The 22,883-nt window shown below is 38.6% G+C and overlaps 1 protein-coding gene across 4 annotated transcripts in view; it reads right to left on the bottom strand.

Annotated features, from left to right (window-relative positions):
• Positions 1 to 921: 921 nt before the first annotated feature.
• Positions 922 to 22,883, bottom strand: part of LOC138739103 (kelch-like protein 1) — a 394,023-nt gene continuing 372,061 nt past the window's right edge. For all 4 annotated transcript variants that reach the window (XM_069890588.1, XM_069890587.1, XM_069890589.1 and 1 more), the window contains 4 exons: positions 19,090 to 19,252; positions 14,968 to 15,180; positions 11,713 to 11,884; positions 922 to 4,641 (listed from right to left, as the gene is read on the bottom strand). In XM_069890588.1, the coding sequence (XP_069746689.1) occupies positions 4,585 to 4,641; positions 11,713 to 11,884; positions 14,968 to 15,180; positions 19,090 to 19,252 (605 nt within the window). In that variant the 3' untranslated portion in view covers positions 922 to 4,584. The remainder of the gene's footprint in view (positions 4,642 to 11,712; positions 11,885 to 14,967; positions 15,181 to 19,089; positions 19,253 to 22,883) is intronic.

Below are 22,883 nucleotides of genomic sequence, written 5' to 3'. Positions count from 1 at the left end.
TAAATGGGGGTTAAACCGACTTGGCACACCACCCACATGCACAGTATACCAAGTAAATAAATGAGGGTTAAATTGACTGTGTCCATCACCATTAGGCACAAGATATTGAGTCACTAAATGCGTATATACAGATGAAATTGTTCTCTAATGTCATCCATGGCTCAGGATCCAGGGCAGGCCCATCGCAAATGGCCCATGGTCTGGAGCTCAGCAATGATCTTGAGGGAGCAGCAAAGAGAGAGCTGTTCTACATGGTGGCTTTTTGCAATGCAGGGCACGTCCATGTGATCTGCAAGGATCAATCACACATCAGTCTCTCCTGTGGGCAGACCTAGCCATTGATTGGCACCAGGATGCCTAATCACGTATCAAATGCGAGGACCAATCACACATCAACCTGACAAGTGGGCGTATCTAACCCTTGATTGGCAAGTGAGGTCACTTCTGAACTCTTGCCTACTGAACAGGCCACATTAGAGCATCCTACCCCAGTCACACCTTCTTCCCTTCCCTTCGTCAGGCATGAAATTGAAAACATAAACCTTCAAGTTCAAGGGCAGTTTCTTTTCTGTTGTTATCAGTCTTATATGGACCTTCAGTGGTAACATTTAATACCTTGTGCAATACTTTTCTCTGTATTCTGCATTTTGTCTCTATAACACTTTTGTGTTGCTACTGTATCCCTGCTTAACTTGTGTGGATTGACAAGTCTTTTCGCTGTAACTTGGTACATTTAACAATAAACAATTAATTTCAATTAAATTCACTGGTAATAATTTTCCATCCGAGATGCAACTGTTTTATATATGCTAGTCATCCAGAATCTCCACAATCCTTGCATTCCGTCATGTAGGTGGTTTCACTGATGCCAATTTTAAAGATGGTGAACCATGTAAACAAGCAAGACACAAGACAAAGAGACACCGTTTCATATGTTTAATTCATGCTGTATTCCACAAATTTCTCATACTATTTCTTGCATGTGACAAAGCTGAAAAACTTGCAACATTTTTTCAGACCAATGTAAAAGCTATGACAGCGTGTTCTAAATGATGTTGCAGCTAGATCGCTGCACAATTCCTTTATTTCAATTCCTGTTCTTTTCATATCTATGACAGACTTAACTCCTTTTGGCAAACTTGATACTTAATTGGTTCATGTGTAGTTTTTATATTGTCTTTTAATACAATGTCACATAATTGGGTGGCAAGATTAGCGTAGCCATTAGCACAACGTTGTTACCGCACCAGCGATAAATCCCACACTGTCTGTAAGTGTGTAAGTGTACCTGCTCTCTTTGCATGGATTTTCCCCAGGTGATCTGGTTCCCTCCCACAATTCAAAATGTACAGGAGTTGTAGGTCAATTGGGTGTGATTGGGCAGCACGAGCTCGTTGGCAAAAAGGGCCTGTTACTGCGCTGTGTGTATAAAATTAAAATTATATTTTAAAATACTTGTGCTCTTGTAGGTAATGTGTCTGTCTAATTAATATTTTCCAAGGTTTATATAAACATCCGCCATGCACCAACTTACCGCACTTGAAACACGGCAAAAATGAATGTGCATTATGTCAGTGCGCAAATAGATTTTTTTTTTGCACAGTCTCAACTTTTCAATTTTCTCTCAAATCAAATTAAAAAGGCAAATAATTGGGGAACTATCACCAAACATATAAAGTGTTGTAAACATTACCATCAAGAGATAATTCTGTGTTCAGATTTACCATCTGACAAATGGGTGGAAAAAAAGCAACAATAAAATGAGGGAAAATTATTTGTAACTCCCTTCATGATCCAGAGGTAAATTCCCTTGGAAATTCCTGATCTGTGCTTTCCTCTGTTTGCACATGAGGGGCTGAAACTGATGACAACATGTCTGACTGGAGCTATGACAAAAACGTCAGCTGGCATTTCGCTTTCTTATATTTATCCAGAAGGTTGTTAGTACTTTGCGTTTACTGAGTAAATAAGGAATAACTGCTCCATTGGTGTGTAAGACAACGAGTGACAGAAGACAGATTTAGGATGAATAAGAACAAAAGATGTTGAAACACAACACATCAGCGATCCTCGGTGGAAAGGGAAAAATTTAACAGTTCAGAACAAAGGCCCCCATCAGACTGAACATTTCTGACTTGGAGCATGAACTCTCTTTCCACAGATGCTGTGTAACCTGCTGAATGTTTCCAGCAAATGGCATTTTTATTTTATGATTCATGTATTTACAGGATTTTCTTTTCTTCTTTTATTTGCACAGATTTGAAGCGATTGGCAAAGGTACCAGAAATTAGAATGAGCCTTTTCCTTTCCAAAGTGAGGTATCATACTGTGGACTTCACTGGCCGTCTGCAGGGAGCAAAATTAACTGAGAAAGAATTGGAAATTTTGCAGAGATGGATTGGAGGAAAGGAACTAATTGGATTACTCTTTAAAATTACTAATACCAGGTGAAAGGGAGTCTATTGAAGTGGTTCAAGGGATTTACTCTCCTATTTTTATCCAGCAATGCACATTAGCAAAAAATGCCAATTCCTTCCAATGTATGACAGCAATCAATGGATACAGATACAGACCTGTGATGAGAGAATATTTAAAATAAGTACAAGGGGATTTTGGGAGAGAATAAAGGAAGAAATAGACAAACATAAGAAACATTCTATAAAGTTGAAGAAACAATATCTGGTACATTGATTTTTTTTTTCAATCCTGTGCATGGCATTTTATAATTGGTAAATAATTAGGTTCCACTATCTCTTTTATCTGCCATTAGGCAGAAATAAAATAGATTAATTTAAAGTTTAAATATATAAATAAATGCTTCCATTCAGACAAAATAAATAAAAGTAAGAATGATTTAGACTTGATACTTCAATTACTGTGAGATCCTCCTTACTTTCTGTATCATTTTGCTGGCTCTGCAAAGACTGGTGATTATAGTTCTCAGATTTTATATGATTTCTGAAATACATTTTGATAGTAAAATATTCTGAATGCTGAGAATGGGACTAATATAGTAAGAAGACCATAGGGAACAATATTTGAGAGATTTCTTCCCCAGTTTTGAAGTGTCAGCAATTCATCTTATTATGGTCCAAGTGACACGGAGAAACTTCAACATAATGAGTGAAGTGATTTGCAAAGTGCATTACAAGAATGAACACATGCTGGTCTTCCTTGTTCACAAATAATGATTTTGATTCTTTTGAGTGAGTTACTCAAATAAAGTTTAAAATATATGATCACTTCTTCATCTCTGAAATCTTCTCATTATATACAAATATTGCGTCCTCCAATATTCATCTGAGAGATGTTCATTGATCCTTTGAGTCACTTACTGATATCAATAACGAGCAGTCAACTTTACTCTATCAACGGACTTATGAGTCTACATCCTGTGTATATTTAAGCTTTGCTGGAGATGCTATTTTGATACAAGAGACTATCTGCCTCTGCTTTTAAAACTCACAGAATTTGGTCATTTATCTCATCTCCATTTTTTATGCATTTATACATCAATGTTCACAATCTCAAACTGCACTAAAATGCTAGAGCCAATTAAGTGCTTTGGAATCTTAAGTCACTGTCATAATTTGGGAAAACTGTAACCAAATTACAACAATGGTAGCTAGCATGGTACAATTAAAACAAATGCTGAGAGAATTCCTTTGGCCCTTGAAATTGAATTATCAAATTCTAGCTGCAAAGTGAAATATTTGAAGATATTATAAAAATGACAGTAGCTCTAATGTTGCTGCTCTCCCGAAAACAAACTCAGATTTTTGTGCTTGAAGTCTCTTGATTAACTTAAATCTACATCTAATTCAGAGGCAAGAGTGTTGCAAACTAAACTGCAGCCTTGTCTCACATAAATAACAATGGAGCTTTGGAGACAAGTGGAAAATGATTGATGCCTTGCCAGCACCATACATGAGGGCCATAATAATAACAATGAACAAAAAAGAGGATTTCAACAATAATCCACAATTTTAGCAACAATCTCCAGTGTTTGTTCATTGTTATTACCAAAAGACGTACAGAAATTTGTCATTGCTTGACTTTTTTGGTGATGCAAGTTTCATTGGAATGTTTTCTGGACAATTCTCTACAAAAAGTTCATTTTTATGAGAAGATGTGATCTTTTCCCTTCCCAATTTGATATGTAGCAATTTCTCCATGGTTGACTCAATCTATTAAATTATGAATAATGAATTTTTTCAAAGTTGTTTTTTGACTTAAGTGCTTCAGGTGATCTACAGGTGTATTGGCAATCCTAAAGACTTAGCTTCAATACAGTTGAACATTTTAATGTAATATTTCTTGAAAGCATTCTCTGTTTGGTTTTGCATTTGGCCACGCTGATTGTTACACAGGATTTAAGTTGATCCACAGATGTTTCAGATTTTTAAAAAATCCAGCACTCTCAAATTATTTCTATCACGCTGATGCTTCTTGGTGGTCCACATATGAACCTTGAAACCTGCAGTGAGGTTCCATGGATTGCTGGGAGAATGTTGAATGCAGATGTAAGTTACAAATACCAGTTCAGAGCAATCAAAGAGAAAGCTTCAAGAAATTACTGCAGCATCACATCTTGACAACCACCACACAGGCTCCAGCTCGTCCAATGTTCAGGGATGCTGCCTATTGGAAAAGAACCAAAGGTCAGTGCATTTTCAGGACCTCATCAATACTAGAAATTCTGTTCATGCCTGGTTGATTTTTGAGCATGAATTACTATATCAGAAATTAGCTTTAGATCTGAGAAAATCGATCCATTGGGTCACTCTTTGTTTATTTGCAGATGGCAACTTAACTTAGGTTAGGGTACGATAGCTGCCATTTCCAAATGAAAGTGCACCCAACAGACAATCCACTTTTCCCCATGTAACTTTCTTCTGGTACTTATTGTTCAGGTCATGAGTTGCACTGCATATGTTTTCTCCCTCTCTGACTATATGGGTGACGTTGGGTGCAAGCTTTTGCATTCATTACACTGGCACAGAATTACTAGGAGTATGTTGTGCCATTGCAGTTGTCCATTTAAAAGGAGATCCTGCTGAGAGGGCAGTTTCTGGACTGACCACAAGCTGCTCAGATACCTTGCAGTGACTACAGTGTGTACAACTAATAAATTAATTTACTGTTGAAATAGTCACCTCATTGATAGGTCTGCCAGTACTCCATTACCACGATATTGTTATTGTCTTGACTGAACCCTCACTTGGATTTGCAGCTATAGAGGAGGAGGCAAAGATTTGCTCATTTGCAAACAACTTCTGAGCAATTTCTTCAGAAATGCTACATCCTTCCTGGACCTCGCTGTTAAGATGGGTATTTTCAGGCTTAGATTTTTCAAGGGTGTCCGCAAGAATGTGTGAATTGTTGTGGAAGGACTTTCCAGTGTTTTGCTGCCCGGCTTGCTCCGACTGTGAATGTCAGGGTCACCTTCACTCTCAACCTCTTTAGCACGGGGTATTTTTCCCCCAGCGCCACAGCTAATTTCTGCAATCTTGCCAAAATTTATCACAGCATCAGGTGGGATTCTCCCCCAGGCACTGTGCTTGTACAGTGACGAGTTCATGTTCTTAGCTGGCATTGGCAGCTTTCCACAATAAGCATGTGCTCAGTCAGTCTCCCATTAATGGTACAGACCACATGCACAACATAAAAATGTTTCTGCTCACTGATTAGGGTAGTGATTGTGGATCAGAAGTACTTTCTGACTGAGAATGCCCTGATTCCAGGGATCACTGCCAGGGGAGTCCAAAGTGTTTGGAGCTTTCTTGAAACACAGCACAGTTTTCACTGCTGGCCAGCTCTTTTTGACATACCTCGAGAAAAATATTTCTGACTGCTGAAATTCGTTGGGTGTTTCACACCAAGTGATACCCCAGTTCACAGGGAATAATGTTAACCTATTAAAACTTTCTATATTTCTCTGCAGCTGTTGCCTATATGTTTTCACAATTTTCTATTTTTATTTAATTTGTTTAATATTAATAGTAAACAACCCAACCAGACCAGGTCAAGTTTCAATATGGATAGAGGAGCAAGCTTGGATTGGTCACCAGATAATTTGGGAAAATGGCACAGGGCCCAGAGAACTTGAGGGCCCTTTGGGCTGCACTTTGTGAAAAAAAAATGAAGCATCAAATGCAATTAATGTCAAATGCTCAACACTCTAGTGCTTCTTATCTTACTTTTATTAAACACATATTTCCACTACCCACCCCACAGCGAATACATTCCATTTCGATCCCACTCAACATGGGGCAACACAACCCCCTATCAAGACCTGTAATGAAAACAAATCACAATGACATCATCATTCAAAGAAAACACTAAAAAGAAAAGAATGAAACTCAAAAAGAAAACTAAGGACCTGAAAAGAAAAGGGTAGGTGTGTCATCTACGCCAAGTCATATTTCCGTAATCACTCATCTGGCTGTACTGGGCTACTGAGATTCTTACTTGCTACAGCCAGACAGGTAATTCACAAAACAAACTACTGTACATAGACCTCAAATTGAATTAAAAAGTGAGAGTATTGGATAGAACAACTTTATTCTTCTTTAAAACCCTAAATCCATGGAAGAATGTACACAGGCCCTTAATTTACTGCCTCATCCAGCAGATGGCACTTTCTGTGCTTTAAATAAAACACTTCGGTAGTAATGGCAGATGAGACTAAAGAGTTATGGCTTTCTGCTCCAGATCGAAACAGGTCTCCATTATGGACAGCATTCTATCAAAGGCTCTCCATTCATTTTGAAGTAGACATATTTCATCTAAAAGACAGTTAGTCATCAAGATTTTGGAAAAATACCATGAAGATGGAAATGGCACAGAAAATATTCACAACATGGTTTCCAGGAATAGTCATCTGGAATTATAAGGAGAGGTTGGGATTTCATTCCCTGAAGTGAAGGAGACAAGGAGGGGAACCTCATGGATGTTTATAAAATCATAAAGTAATCCACAGAGATTATTACAATTAAATACAGAAAAAAATAACTTGGCAAGAGCTCATAGCTTGAATACTGGATCTTTAGTCTCATCTGCCATTACTAATGAAGTGTTTTATTTAAAGCACAGAAAGTGCCATCTGCTGGATGAGGCAGTAAATTAAGGGCCTGTGTACATTCTTCCATGGATTTAGGGTTTTAAAGAAGAATAAAGTTGTTCTATCCAATACTCTCTCTTTTTAATTCAATTTGAGCTCTATGTACAGTAGTTTGTTTTGTGAATTACCTGTCTGGCTGTAGCAAGTAAGAATCTCAGTAGCCCAGTACAGCCAGATGTGTGATTACGGAAATATGACTTGACGTAGATGACACCCCTACCCTTTTCTTTTCAGGTCCTTAGTTTTCTTTTTGAGTTTCATTCTTTTCTTTTTAGTGTTTTCTTTGAATGATGATGTCATTGTGATTTGTTTTCATTACAGGTCTTGATAGGGGGTTGTGTTGCCCAATGTTGAGTGGGATCGAGATGGAATGTATTCGCTGTGGCGGGTGGGGAAACATATGGACTTTGAGTATGCATATTTACATGAATGGCTTTGTTTATTGGAGTTTGTAAGTCTGTGGAAATGAAAATAAAATATTTAAAAAAAGAATGTCAGTGCATATGTGCATTGGACAATGCATTTGAAATATTATTATTATCACTCTCAATGTTAATATCATTACTGAATTCATCTGCTATCATCACACGCTGTTTGTGGGGTCTTCCTGTTTGAAAATTGACCTGGTCTGACAATAAAAGAAAAGCAATTTATTTCCAGGTCAAGACAATGTGCGACTTGGAAGCGAATTATGGCTTTCTGCTCCAGATCGAAACAGGTCTCCATTATGGACAAAGGCTCTCCATTCATTTTGAAGTTGACATATTTTATCTAAAAGACGGTTAGTCATCAAGATTTTGGAAAGATATCATGAAGATGGAAATGGCGCAGAAAATATTCACAACATGGTTTCCAGGAATAGTCATCTGGAATTATAAGGAGAGGTTGGGATTTTATTCCCTGAAGTGAAGGAGACAAGGAGGGGAACCTCATGGATGTTTATAAAATCATAAAGTAGATTGTGCTAGGAAAGGGTAATCTAAACTAGAGGGTACACATTTAAGGAGACAGGGAAAGATTTAGAAGTGACTTGAAAGGCATCCCTTCACTCAGAGGGTGGTCGGCATATGGAATGAGTGGCAAGGGGGTTTGATTGCTGGGACAACTATAACATCCAAAAAACATTTTTAAAAGTATATGGTTAGGAAAGGTTGAGTAAGATTTGGACCAAATGGGACTGGTTTGTTTGGTAGAGCCAAGTTGGCCCGCAGGTTCTCTTTTCCTGCTGCAGAACTTAATAATTCTATGACATGGTTCTTTCATTCTAAAATTACCAAATTACACAAAACACTTGCTCTCTATTCATCAATTCCCATAATAAATATGGCAATTCTCTACTTAATATTCGACATTCTAGGGAATTCAACTCAGTTTTTGTCATCTCTTCTTCAAACTTAATGATTGAAATTCAGCAATCGCCCAGCTGAAGTGACACATTATTCCCTCTGAGGCTAATATATTATTCCTAAGGTGTGATTATTTCCTGAAATCTGTTGCTATTAAGGGTTTCAAATCGAATGGTCTTTCCGGTAATAAATTAGTGAATAGAGAGCTAGTGAAATTTTATTTATCACTTCCTAGAATTTTCCCACACTCCTTAATTTTTTCCCAATTCAACGTCATGTATTTTAACTTTTTTTTGTGGATTGGTGGGATGGGAACTTGGGTTTTATCAAGCTACCATTGCCTTGCAATATATTTTGAATGCCCCGTTACCTTTTCCTGTAACGACCGCAGAGCCCACCTCACTGACAAAAGGCAAAGGAGGAAAAACCCAACACCCAACCCCAACCAACCAATTTTCCCCTGCAGCCGCTGCAACCGTGTCTGCCTGTCCCGCATCGGACTTGACAGCCACAAAGGAGCCTGCAGCTGACGTGGACTTTTACCCCCTCCATAAATCTTTGTCCGCGAAGCCAAGCCGAAGAAGGAAGAATCTCATGCTTACAATACATTGTACCTCTGCCATTTTGAGAATTATCAGTATATTTCAGCTACATTAAATTATATTTTTCTTCCATTCATATAAATAAGCAATCATTTTTTTCATTCTCCAGTATAATTGTCAATATCTATTTGACCCATCACTGATCCTTGAGTTCAATACATTGAATAATCAAACCCCTATTCCTCCCAGTATCCTGCATCTCTTTCCCAAATCACCTCATTTACTCCCCCCCCCCACCATAAAACAAAACCAGTAGGTGACCAATAGAAAACAGCAGCAACTAATTTTTTTTTGCCTTGAGAATCTAGTCATTTTCTTTGATTATTGTTTTATCTTTTATATTTGGAAATTATAAGGTGAGATTTTTAAATAGTATTTGTAGCTCAGCTAATAAATCTGCAGGTTTTGGGGAAAAAATGTAGGATTAAAGAAACATTGTAAGAAATGTTACTACATTTTGCACTTACAGTCTTTGAACATTATAAAGGTTGGTAGGTTTAAAGGAAGTACAAAGATTTCCATTCAATAAAGCACTTTTTACATGCTTAACTGGACATCCAATGTCTCTAAGCAGCCAATAGTGTTTGTTTATGTTTGGCCAACATTGTTTTGTTGCATCCCTATTCTGGACATCAAGCTCCTAAAGCATCAATGTGCAGATGATGTCGAGAGCAGATTATGTACATAAGTACAATGTACACATGCACTGAAATTCTTGACTGCTGCAGCTATACAGGTAGATCAAACAATAAGTATAAATTAAATTCACATCATGTGCTATGAGAGAGAAAAAGGTATATATGAAAAAGGAATAATAAATAGGCCCAATTGCACTGGTCCAATAAATGTGTTGTTCAATGATGAAGATAAAACTTTGGTGGCCTTGGAGGAGTAATAATTTGCCATAATAATCTAGTAATTTTCTTTGGTTTCAGCATTCATATCTTAAATTATTGGGCAAATTTCTTTTAAAGTGAAGTGTTCTTTCTTTGGCTTGGCTTCGCGGACGAAGATTTATGGAGGGGGTAAAAGTCCACGTCAGCTGCAGGCTCGTTTGTGGCTGACAAGTCCGATGCGGGACAGGCAGACACGGTTGCAGCGGCTGCAGGGGAAAATTGGTTGGTTGGGGTTGGGTGTTGGGTTTTTCCTCCTTTGCCTTTTGTCAGTGAGGTGGGCTCTACGGTCTTCTTCAAAGGAGGTTGCTGCCCGCCAAACTGTGAGGCGCCAAGATGCACGGTTTGAGGCGATATCAGCCCACTGGCGGTGGTCAATGTGGCAGGCACCAAGAGATTTCTTTAGGCAGTCCTTGTATCTTTTCTTTGGTGCACCTCTGTCACGGTGGCCAGTGGAGAGCTCGCCATATAACACGATCTTGGGAAGGCGATGGTCCTCCATTCTGGAGACGTGACCCACCCAGCGCAGCTGGATCTTCAGCAGCGTGGACTCGATGCTGTTGACCTCTGCCATCTCGAGTACTTCGACGTTAGGGATGAAAGCGCTCCAATGGATGTTGAGGATGGAGCGGAGACAACGCTGGTGGAAGCGTTCTAGGAGCTGTAGGTGATGCCGGTAGAGGACCCATGATTCGGAGCCGAACAGGAGTGTGGGTATGACAATGGCTCTGTATACGCTTATCTTTGTGAGGTTTTTCAGTTGGTTGTTTTTCCAGACTCTTTTGTGTAGTCTTCCAAAGGCGCTATTTGCCTTGGCGAGTCTGTTGTCTATCTCATTGTCGATCCTTGCATCTGATGAAATGGTGCAGCCGAGATAGGTAAACTGGTTGACTGTTTTGAGTTTTGTGTGCCCGATGGAGATGTGGGGTGGCTGGTAGTCATGGTGGGGAGCTGGCTGATGGAGGACCTCAGTTTTCTTCAGGCTGACTTCCAGGCCAAACATTTTGGCAGTTTCCGCAAAGCAGGACGTCAAGCGCTGAAGAGCTGGCTCTGAATGGGCAATTAAAGCGGCATCGTCTGCAAAGAGTAGTTCACGGACAAGTTGCTCTTGTGTCTTGGTGTGAGCTTGCAGGCGCCTCAGATTGAAGAGACTGCCATCCGTGCGGTACCGGATGTAAACAGCGTCTTCATTGTTGTGGTCTTTCCTGTTTCACTGTAAAAGTTTGATGTGACCAGATAGTTTTGTTTAGTGCTATGGATTGAATCTTGAATATTGTCCTTGAAATAGCTGATTACAACACTACTCTTCTGAGAAATAATACTTTGCCACCTTTTATGAACCTGAGGGCACAGGCTGTCTCCTGAATTAGAGTCCCTCTAACGAGACAATAGTGTATTCCCTCAATACCAAAGTGAGATTGTTATCCAAATAAACTGGTGCAAGAAGACACAAATTGTTATCGATTATAAGACCTTTATAAAAGTAATTAAATCACAAACATATTTTAAAAATAATTCTTGGGTACAAAGACATTTCAGTATTAATCCATCTAATTTTCCTCAAATCATAATAAATAGAAAACCTAATAAACTACTGAGGTCAAGAACAAAAAAAAATAATTGACTGGATTGTGTGTAAATAATGTAATTTATGCTGGAAGTACTCTGATGGAGTTTGCATCCATAAAACTGGAGATAACTTTCCATCCCACAGATGCTTAAAGTTTTAGTAATAAGAAATATTTTACCTGTGTCCATTCATTGGTCTGTGGGTCATAAGATTCCATAGTATTTAGATAGGTTTGTCCATCATATCCACCAACTGCATACAGCCTGTCTCCAAGGAGACAGACTCCAACGGCATCACGAGGAACACTCACTGATGCTATCATTGTCCAGGTGTCCGTTTTAGGATCATATCTAACATGTGAAAATGCAGAAATATGGAATAAGCATAAAGGATCCACTGCTAGTTAAATGTTGTGACTAAATCGGTTTATTTATTGATAAACAAGACACTGTAACTATAAGTGATGTTTCATTCCAATGCTTTAAATCAAACGAGCTTTAGATAATTTGTCTACCTTGCATATACCATATTACCATCAAGCAAATTTCAACATGGATACCTAAAGATAGAGACAATACTTGTAGTCATAGCTAATAACTTCAAACTAAGCCACTTGGTTTATTTATCATGACATAGGTTGAGTTAAGGTTTGATAAGAATAATTTGGCCATGTTGGCAGGACATTGGAGATGATTATATTTCAAATTTGCTATCATTTAACAAATAATGCAACCCTTAAAGATGAATTTATGAGAATATTACAATGTATTGGAATGCTTTATATGGCTTGAAAAAAGATTAATCAATATTCACTCTGGGTTGATTAAATCATAGATGTGAATTGCAGCAAAGCTCCTCAAGATAATTCCATCTCTTTGAAAATGGTATTCTGGAGGGTGGAGACATCAACAGTTTGCTTCAGGAAGTAGCATTTTCGTACTGACCCTTACTGATACTGAACGCTTTGCCATTCAGCAGAGATATAATATCCATATCTCAAAGACCATGTTTCACGATCCATTAGGGGCGATTTCTACAGTAACTTTGTCTATTTTCTTGTTTATCGTTGAATATTCTTACCCCCACCAAAAAAACTTTCTATTAAATTTTAAATTTATACATACAACATGGTAACTGGCACTTTCGGCCCTCGAGCCCATACTCTCCAATTACATCCAATTGACCTACAACCTCCAGTACATTTTGAATTGTGGGAGAAAACCGGAGCATCTGGAGGAAGCCCATGCAAATATGGAAAAACATACAAATGCCTTACAGACAGCGCGGGATTCAAACCCTGGTCCTGATAGCTGGCACTGTAACAGCAATGTCCTAACCGCTACACCAAGCATGCCATCTGACTTGAAAATGATAGTCATATAGTGATACACCGTGGATAGACCCCCTTTGGCACACTGAGGTAATGTTTATGCTATATCATTTTCTTCACAGAGCCAGAGAATTGGAGAGAGATACAGCAGAGAAAATGCCTTTTGGTCCACAGACTCTGTGTTGACCATCAGGCACCTATTGGCACTAATCCTATCGTCTTTTTTTTCATTTGAATCCCAGCATGCATAAAAATCTTGATGATGAGGATAGCTCTCCTGTAATTTTTTCTTACGTTAGTCTTATTTGTGATAGATGTAAATGAGAAGTAGCTTCTCTAACTCATAAGTTTTGATCATGCCCTATGTTGAGAGGTATTGGATGGTTATTTTATCTATAAAAATATATTGGATATTAGTTTGCAATCTAACTCATTGACTGTTCTTTTTGGAATTATAGTTCCAGAAGTGGGACAAGTTCTCACTTCCACATATCGGGTTGTACCCTTTTCTACATTGTTGGCTAGAACAGCTATTTTATATAAATGGAAAGGTCCAAATTCACCTACTTTAACTCAAAGGTTCTCTCAAATTATGTCACATTTAAGTTTAGAGAAAGTTAGGAGTCATACATTTGATATTTCTGATGAATATGAAAAGACTTGGTGAATTTTATAATTATTTCCACATGACTTAGTAGAATTATTTCCATTCCTGACTATATTTAATTTTATTTCTTTTCTCTTTGTTGGTAAAGACCAGACAATTTTTTTTTTATTAATAAATTCTCTGGATAGGCTGCCCAGTTTTTTCTTTTTCTTAGATTAGGTAGGGTTTTATATAATTTTTTAGATTTTCTTTGAAGATTTGAGGAGATGACTGTGGTGGAAGCAGAGTCACTGAGAATATTTGAAGTGTCTGGACGAGCACTTAAATTGCTAAGGCATAGAAGGCTAAGGTCAAATGCTGGAAGAAAGGATTCATGTTGATGGATGCTCAGTGGTCGGCATGGATGTGATGGGACAAATAGCCTGCATCCATGCTGTCTGACTCTCTGACTTTGTCCAAGTTCTGATCTTGTTCTCTTCTGAATACCATGTTTGAATCCACTGCCTTTGCAGTGCACTCCAGATCTTAACCATTCGATGCTCACAATCAACATCTCTGCCTCCTGACTCTTTGTTGTCTCTTTTGTCTTTCATTATCTTCCTTTTGCTCTTGAGCCCCGCTGCCGAAGGAAACGGTTTTGTGCTCGCTATCTAAGACACAAGAGACTGCAGATGTTGGGATCTGGTGCACAAACAAACTGCCGGAGGAACTGAGCGAGTTGAGCAACACCTTGGGAGAAAAAATATATATAATGTCGACATTTCAGGTCAGAACCCTTCATCTGACCCAGAACATCAGCAATTCTCTTTACACCCACTTGATGCTGCTGAACATGCTACATTCCTCCAGCAGTTTGTTTTTTTATTTGCTGAGGATTCGAGCATTTTCAGTCTCATGTGACTCCAATTTACATGTGGTGTCTTCTTCTCAGCACTGTAACCTTGCCACGTTCAATTTCCATTAATAGTTAGAGTAAAAACGATGATAATGTGTGCTGCCTTATGAAACCCAAACAAAATCTACCTATTTTGAAGATGTATGTCATTTAAATTGCAACTACATAACAATTTTTTTTTTCCCAGAACACTTGTTGGGCTTCTGATGGTTTTGTACATTCTGATTATATCACACGGTATATTAATTGTTTATATAAAACAAATCAAAGTTATTCCCATTGAAAGATGGGGTGGAGCATGTTTACCACAGAAGCTGCAATATGAAGTGCCCACCAATTATGACATCTGGATCACACTCTCCACGATTTAGTAACTGAACTAAGGACAATTGCACTTCAAACCAAAGACTCATATGGACTACTTACAAGGAAGATTGGTGATTCTAATTCCCAAAATATTTTAATATATGAATATTGTGACAATGTTTTTAAGGGTTCCAGCTTGTGAAAACTGAAGTCAGGCAAAATCAGATTTTCATTCATCACATTTTTTTTTGTACAATATTTTAAATTATGCCACAATTTGATTTCCATCTTTCACCTCTCTACGCAGTCCGAAAGCCGAGAGCAGTGGTTTGAAGCAGGAGCGTCGTGGCCTCCAACTGCATAAAGGAAACCATCGCATGTGGCCACCCCCACACCTCCTCTTCTTTTGGACATGGGTGTGCACACGCGCCACTTATTGGTGTGTGGATCATAGCACTCTATAGATTTGAGGCAAGCACTTCCATCTCTACCGCCTACAGCATACAACCTGTTGACAAAGTAAGAGATGCTTAGTAAATCTACATTAAGGCATCAACAATGTTGAATCTAAAGTCACAGTATGTGGAGTCAAAAGGATTCAACTTGGTCCATTGGCTCTATCAGCTCTTTTGGGAATAATATCATATTAGGCTCACTCCCTGTAACTTTGCAATTCTACCTTCAATACGTTTCAGTTTATCTTGAAAATTACTTTTGAATCAGGATATTAAATCTGATCAGGCTCTGAATCTGTTCCATTGTGAAATTAGAACAGAGCTGAGCTGAACTGAACTTTAACCTCAATTCCATTTTAGTGCCAGATCTCTACAATCTTCTGATCAAAGTATCTACATATCTCAGTCCTTTGATATACTCACACTTTTTTGTTTTGAGAATTCCAAAGATTCACAACAATCTGCAAAAAACATTTCTCATTGTCAATAACGGAAATGGGTCTCCTTTTATCTGAAAACTCTGCATCCTAGCTCTGGATTTCTTATACAAAGGTAACAACATTTCACCACCTATTTTGCCAAGCTCCTCAGATACCTGTTTTAGCAAAACTACTTAAATCTTCCTCCATAAGACAATAATTTTATCACAAAAATGGATCCCAAGAATCAATCTGGCTTCAAATAATGGATTTCAGGAAATGACAATCAAAGCATGATAAAGATATTCCAAAGAATAGTTTGTTATAATCTTTGCCCTCCAATTACTGACCCATCTGCCAGCAAGCACACTTCACTCTCAGAATTTTGAGCACCCAATTAAATTACATTCTCCTCATGAAAAAATTAATTCACCTCTGTTTTCTGAAGAGGCTGCAGAGAAATTCACCTGGAATTTGCCTGAGATGGAGCAGTTCAGCAAAGAGGAGAGACCGGACAAGCTTGTTAATATTCTACTGAGTGATAAAGGGTAATTGGGTACTGTTAAGGTACACAACATTACAAAGGGCACAGATAGGGTGCACATTGAGAAAACTTTTACCCTTAGCAGAAGTGCCAATGACAAGAAGCTGTAGGTTTAAGGTAATGTCTAAATAGTTGATAAGGAAATTGGGAAAAAAATTCTTCATTGAGGTTGGTTAAAATGAAGAACATATTGCCAAAGGAAACAATGAAATTGAGTACCCTCACATTTCAACATGAGCAATTAAAACACCATACTGTTGAAGAGCAGTAAAAAGGAATTGATATTGAAATCTTGATAGCTAATGCAGACATGGTGAGTCAAATGATCTATTTCCCTTCTATATTTATTTGCATTTATTCAAGGGACGTGGGCTTTGCAGGCTGACCCAACATTTAATTGTCCGCCATAATTGCCATTGATTGATGGTACGTTGACTTCATTGTCTCTAAATATGTTTTAAATATGGTGATCCAATTTGTCCAAAGATGAATGTAGTACCAGAGACCATTTGGTTTCAAGGATGCTGCTTTACACCAAAACCAGAGGAACTTAATGCCTTCTACACTCCATTTGACCAGAGTATCGGGGAATAACCATCCCTCTGCACCCTCACATCACCTGAACACTTGCATCTACAGTGATAAAGTGTTTTGAAAGGCTTGTTTTGAAGCATATCAAGTCCCGTCTGCGCAGTAACATGGATCCATTCCATTTTGCCTATCATAGCAGGAGGTCTACAGCAGATGCCATCTCACTGGCTCTACACAAGCCCTGGAACAGCTGGACAGAAAAGATGTATTCATATTTTTTATCATAGACACTTCAGCATTTAACACCAATATCCCCCCAAAACTGATCAGCAAACTCCAAGATCTGGGACTCCACATCCCACTGTGTAATAGGACCATGGATTTCCTCATTTCCAGACCAAAATTAGTGAGGATTGGTAAGAACATCTCCTCCACAATCTCCATCAGTACCGGAGCATCACAAGGATACTTTCTTAGCCCGCTGCTCTACTCACTTTACACCTGTATGGCTCGGTACGACAACAACACCATCTACAAATTTGCTGATGATCCCACAGTGGTGGGTCGTAGAAAAAGGAGGCGATGAGTCTACATACAGGAATCAAATTGAAAAATTTGGCTGAATGGTGCACCAACAACAATCTTGCACTCAATGTCACCTAAACCAAGGAGCTGATTGTTGACTTCTGGAAGGAAAACCAGAGGTATGCAATCAAGTGATCGTTGTGGGATCAGAGGTGGAGAGGGTTAGCAAATGCAAGTTCTTGGGAGTCACTATCTTGGAGGATTTTTTCTGGACCCAACAAATGAATGGCATTCTGAAGAAAGCACGTCAGAGCATCAACATCCACAGGAGTTTGTGGATGATTGGTATGACATCAGAAACCATGGCTGCATTATGGCCTGATATGAGGACACCAATACCCCTAAGTGTAAAGCCCTCCAAAAAGTAGAAGACACAGTCTAGGATACAACAGACAAAACTATCCCCACCATTTAGAACATCAACAAGGAAAGCTGCTGTAGGAGAGCAACAGATTCATACCACCCAGTATATGCTCTGTTCTTATTGGTACCATCAGGAAAGAGGAGGAAGTGCCACTAAACTTGCACCACCAGGTTCAGGAACAGCTGCTGCCCCTCCACCATCAGACTCAACAAAAATATCAATCAGGAACTCATTTAAGGACTCTTACATTTGCACTTTATGGATTTTTTTTTCAAATTCTCTTTGTGTTGCACAGTCAGTTTGCTTTCATTTCTTTATATATATATATACATATATATGTATATACACACACACACATATATATGTGTATATATATGTACATTATGTACAGTTTTTTTGCATTACCAATAAGTGGTAATTCTGCCTCACTCACAGAAAAAAAGTATCGCAGGTTGTATATAATGTCATGTATGTAATCTGACTATAAATCTGAAATCTGAATGATGCCATTTAGAATGGCGAAATGGCATAATTGCCTCACATGTCAGAACTTCAGGTTCAATCCTAATCTCTGGCTGATGTCCAGGTGGTGATATCATATGTCTCCATGGGATTCACTTGTTTCCTCCCACATCCCGAGGACAGAGGGGATGGTTGGTTAATTGGTCTATGAAAAGACCAATTATGACCAATGATGCTTGACAGGACTTATCTCTCCATGACTGTTTTAATAATTGTTTACTTTCCTTTTTTCATCCAATATCATGTATTTGGGATGTGGATGTCACTGGAAATGGGAACACATATTTCACATCCGTAAGTGCCCCTGGTGATGGCGAGCTGTCCTCTTAACACACTTTAGTCCTTTGGTGGTGGTCAGTCACAGTGATGATGAAGGGGAACAATATATTTGCAAGTTGTGTGTCATGGATGAACCAACAGATAGTGTCCTTATCCTTCCGAGGGGTAGAATTTGTTGGATTGAGTTTGAGTCTAATTCTTGTGTACGTTCCTCTATACTTGTTGATTTCTGACAGTTATATTGAGCAGATCCTAAATCAGCATCCAGTAAACTTAACTTCTTTTTAAATTTAATTGTTTGTCAGCTGTGAATATAATTTAGTTTGACTCTGAACCAGTGACTCACTTAAAATCAACTACATTGATGGGTTCGAAGTCACATATGGATCAGACCCAGACAAGGATGCAAACTTGACCAACACGTGGAACAGATGGATTTCTATAACAATCCAGTGGTTATTGCAGCTAGAATTTTCTTTTAAAGTTCCGGATTTACTTAATGAGCTGAATCTAAATTAACTCACTTTGTTTCGCTAAATCAAAGTTGCCAAATTCGAGTGCTGATCAAACAATTTCACCATGCATCCATCACACCTCAGTCTTGTTTTCTATGTTCACAATATTTGGACTGATTCAGTATGTCTATCGATCAGAGAGTGAGTGCATTAGAGATGTGTTCAAATTGGAATATAGTCATGAGGGTCTATTCCTTACTCACTTGCCATTTAATGCTGCTACTCCCACTGTGCTTCTAGCAATGGACATACTGGCCACAAAGGTCCACTGGCAGGCTTGTGGATCCCATCTCTCTACTGTATTTAGGTAACTCCAGCCATCATGGCCACCAACTGCATACATTGGTCCTTCAAGCACGGCAACACCTGAAAAAGATGGATTTCCACCAATGGAGTGAGTAAGAGACAGAATTTGCCAACAGTGTAATGCTCTTTCCTTGTCCAACAGTGTTTAGCTGTTGAAAATAATGCTCCATGTAACTTATATTTCAGCTTGAAGCACCGTTCCAAGTTGATACAAAGTTCTCCCCATAGAGAGAAGCAGAAAATGTTGCAAGTGCTCAACAGGTCAGAGATCAAATCAAATCCAAAACATTTTTCATCTCTCACTGCTGCAGTCTTAACTTCCCACCTGATTCAAAGGGGATCAATCATCCTGGTTCCCAAGAAGAGTAGGGTGAGCTGCCTCAGTGACTATCACCCAATAGTACTCACATCTACTGTAAGCTTTGAGAGTTAGTCATGGCCGGAATCAACTCGTACCTGAGAAAAGACCTGGACCCACTGCAATTTGTTTAACACCACAATCGTTCCACAGCATGTGCAATCTCACTGGTTCTCCATTTAGTCCTACATCACCGGCACAACAGCAACACTGACAACAGGCTGCTTTTCATTGACTGCAGCTCAGCTTCCAACACCATCTATTCTATTCTTTTGACAGAATGGATTAGCACAAAAAAATAAAACAAACCATTGAAGGTTAAGCTTGCTTTGTGCAATGGGAAATCACAGGACTTAATCTATACCGTATATGACCTGACATCAGATTTTGAATACCTTTGTAATTTAATTTTTATGCCCCAGTTTCTCTTTCCTCTTTTATCCTTCTTTTATTTCAGGGAAATTTTCATTTATTTTTCACTTCTAACAACATCTTGTCCCTTAACATAGATTTCCCCACTGAGTTACAGCATTCATAACTGCTAACTGAATCTCCAGCTCTTCACTCATCTGACCTTTGGTTGCTGCATTAGAGCAAGGATAATCAATGACCCACATTACTCAGCTCATCTACCAACGCACATACAAATAGACACAGTTCCAGGCTACGAAAATAGGAGGTCATAAAGTTTTGGTTAATTGCTCTCTTGAGATCAACCAACTTGATTAAGATTAATCAAAATACAGTGTTATTATAGCATCAAGATTCATAAATTTTGTGCAGTGCAAGATAATTATAAATTAAATAGCATCAATAGCGTAAACTGTTCCAATATAGCATCACAGCAACCATTGATATTGTTAGGCTGTAAAAATATAATCCAGATTAATATGATTTGTTTTCCTAAAACAAAATCATACAGAGTTGCCATCAATATTGCATTTGATAGATGAAATAAAGTACAGAAGAGTGATAGATGGACTTCTAGCTTGGTGCCAGGACTACAACCTCTCCCTCAATGTCAACAAGTCCAAACAGGTGGTTATAAACTTCTGGAGAAGGGGTGATGTTCACTCCCTGGTCAACATCAACAGTGCTGAGGTAAAAAATAAGAGACACCTTTAACAACTTTAGGGTAAATATCTCGAGTGACCTGCCATGAGCTGTCAATACAATGGCCAAGAAAGCTGATCAACACCTCCACTTCTTCAGAAGTCTGAGGAAATTTAACACATCACCAGTTTCTGAACAACTTCAACTGGTGCACCATTGGAAGCATCTTTTCAAGGTTCAAGGTTCATGCAATAATACACTGAAAATGTAATATACATGATATACTTCAACTTTTGTCTGTAGTAAGAAAAGCAAAGAGATGCCATGAGATTCCCTGGCACCCATAACAATGAGAGAAAGAGAAGCAAAAGAGAGCATCTTCAGTGATACTGAGTGTCTATGGATTTGCCTCCAGGGATCCCACTGCATCTAAGGCTGCATAGACAACTCTTCAAACCATTGGCAGCCCAAGCTCCAGAACCAAAACTTCTGATATTATCAAGAAGCCTTCAGCATGCAAGGCCCTTCAGGAGCCTTCTTCCCTGAGCACTCTCATGGTGCGAGAGAGAGAGAGAGAGAGAGAGAGAGAGAGAGAGAGAGAGAGAGAGAGAGAGAGAGAGAGAGAGTGCTAGAGTAAAGGAGACATGGGAAACATGGTGGGGTGGATTTCTAATGGAAAGTGGTGAAGTCAACATTAATGCCATCCAGTTGGAGAGTGGCCAGACAGAAGATGAGGTGTAGTTCCTCCAATTTGCAGGTGGTCTCAGTCTGGCAGTGCATGAGACCATGGACAGACATGTTGGCAAGGGAACAGAATATGGAATTGAAATAGGTGGCCATTAGGAGATCCATGATATTGTTGCAAAAAGAGCTGAGGAGCTCAGCCAACCTATGTCCCAATCTGCATCCAGTGCTCATTCAGATTGTGCCAGCTCCTGGCAGTTCCCCAGAATACTGTTGGCTATCTTCTCTTTCCTGTTGAATTAATCTCTGAGTTACATGTTCATGATTTAAAGTATAGAAGCTGGAGATCAGATGCTGGTACATTGGACTTCCAACTCGTTATTAAATCTAGAAGTAGATCTCAACTATTAGGATGGAGGGGAAAAAAATATTTGCCTCCTTGGTTTCATACCAGAGACAGATGTGGTTGCCCAAATCTGAAATTGCTGTAAAAATCCAAGTACTTGGGGTTTAATATTTTTCTTTATTTTACTTTATTCAATCTTAACAAAATAGGACTTTATGTTGTAGTTAACAAATTTTGTAAACAATTATCAGTTTTCAAATTATTTAACTCAATTTGAAATGTTGATAAAGTATTTCTGAACATTCAAAAGCCTCTATTCTTCGTCTGAGTATGTGAGATTGTCTTTCTCTAGATGGGGACCCTTATCATTATCTTTAATAGGTCATATTAATGGAGTTAAAATGATAATATTACCTAAGTTTTTATATTTATTTCAAGTGATTCCAGTTTTCATTCCAAAATGTTTTTTTTAATAATATTGAGTTAAAAGTTTCTTCATTCATTTGGAAGAACATAAACCCTAGAACTAGTAAATTTCATTTGCAAAAAAAGATGGAGGTATGGCCCTACCTAATTTTAGATTTTATTATTGGGCTGCTAATATTTGTTATTTAACTTTTTGGATTTTTTTTATTCTGATAAATTGGATCATCCACTATGGACAGATTTAGAATTGGGATCTTTGCAGTAGTATTCAGAGACCTCTTTATTGGGGGCCTCTCTTCCATTTATCTTTTCAAAGATCAATAGGAATATATCTAATCCAATATTTAAACATACAGTACAACTTTGAATATCCAAAATTGGATTTTCTGAAATCCTCATTTATCTAATTTTGTTAAATTAAATTTTGGATAAATAAGCATATCCAAATCAGAACTCCTCATTTATCCAAATTTTTTTCAGAGAAGAACTGACCTTACAGGTTGAAAAAAAATTCACTCGACATGAAACTAGAACGACGATTGTTCACGTTTCAAGTAACTTCCTTTGCTCTCTCTTTCCATTTCTTCTTTACCTTCCCCTATTATTGACTTTTCTCTCCAACTCTCCCTCTCAAGCTGTGTGCCACTGGCTCTGAGCCGTGAGTGATAGGAAGAATCCCTTGTCTCGGCGTCATCAAGGTAAGCAGCTTCTGGGCGGAATCGGGAGATTGGGTTCCCAAGCGGGAGTGGTGATGTCGGGCTCCCAGGCATGAGAGGGACCTTGAGGTTAGTGGCATTCCCTTCCCTTCCCTCTCTCCCTCCTTG

Source organism: Narcine bancroftii, chromosome 7 (genome assembly GCF_036971445.1).
Source record: "Narcine bancroftii isolate sNarBan1 chromosome 7, sNarBan1.hap1, whole genome shotgun sequence".
NCBI lineage: Eukaryota > Metazoa > Chordata > Chondrichthyes > Torpediniformes > Narcinidae > Narcine > Narcine bancroftii.
The sequence above is the reverse complement of the archived record's forward strand: the minus strand, read 5'-3'. Positions and strand labels throughout refer to the sequence as shown.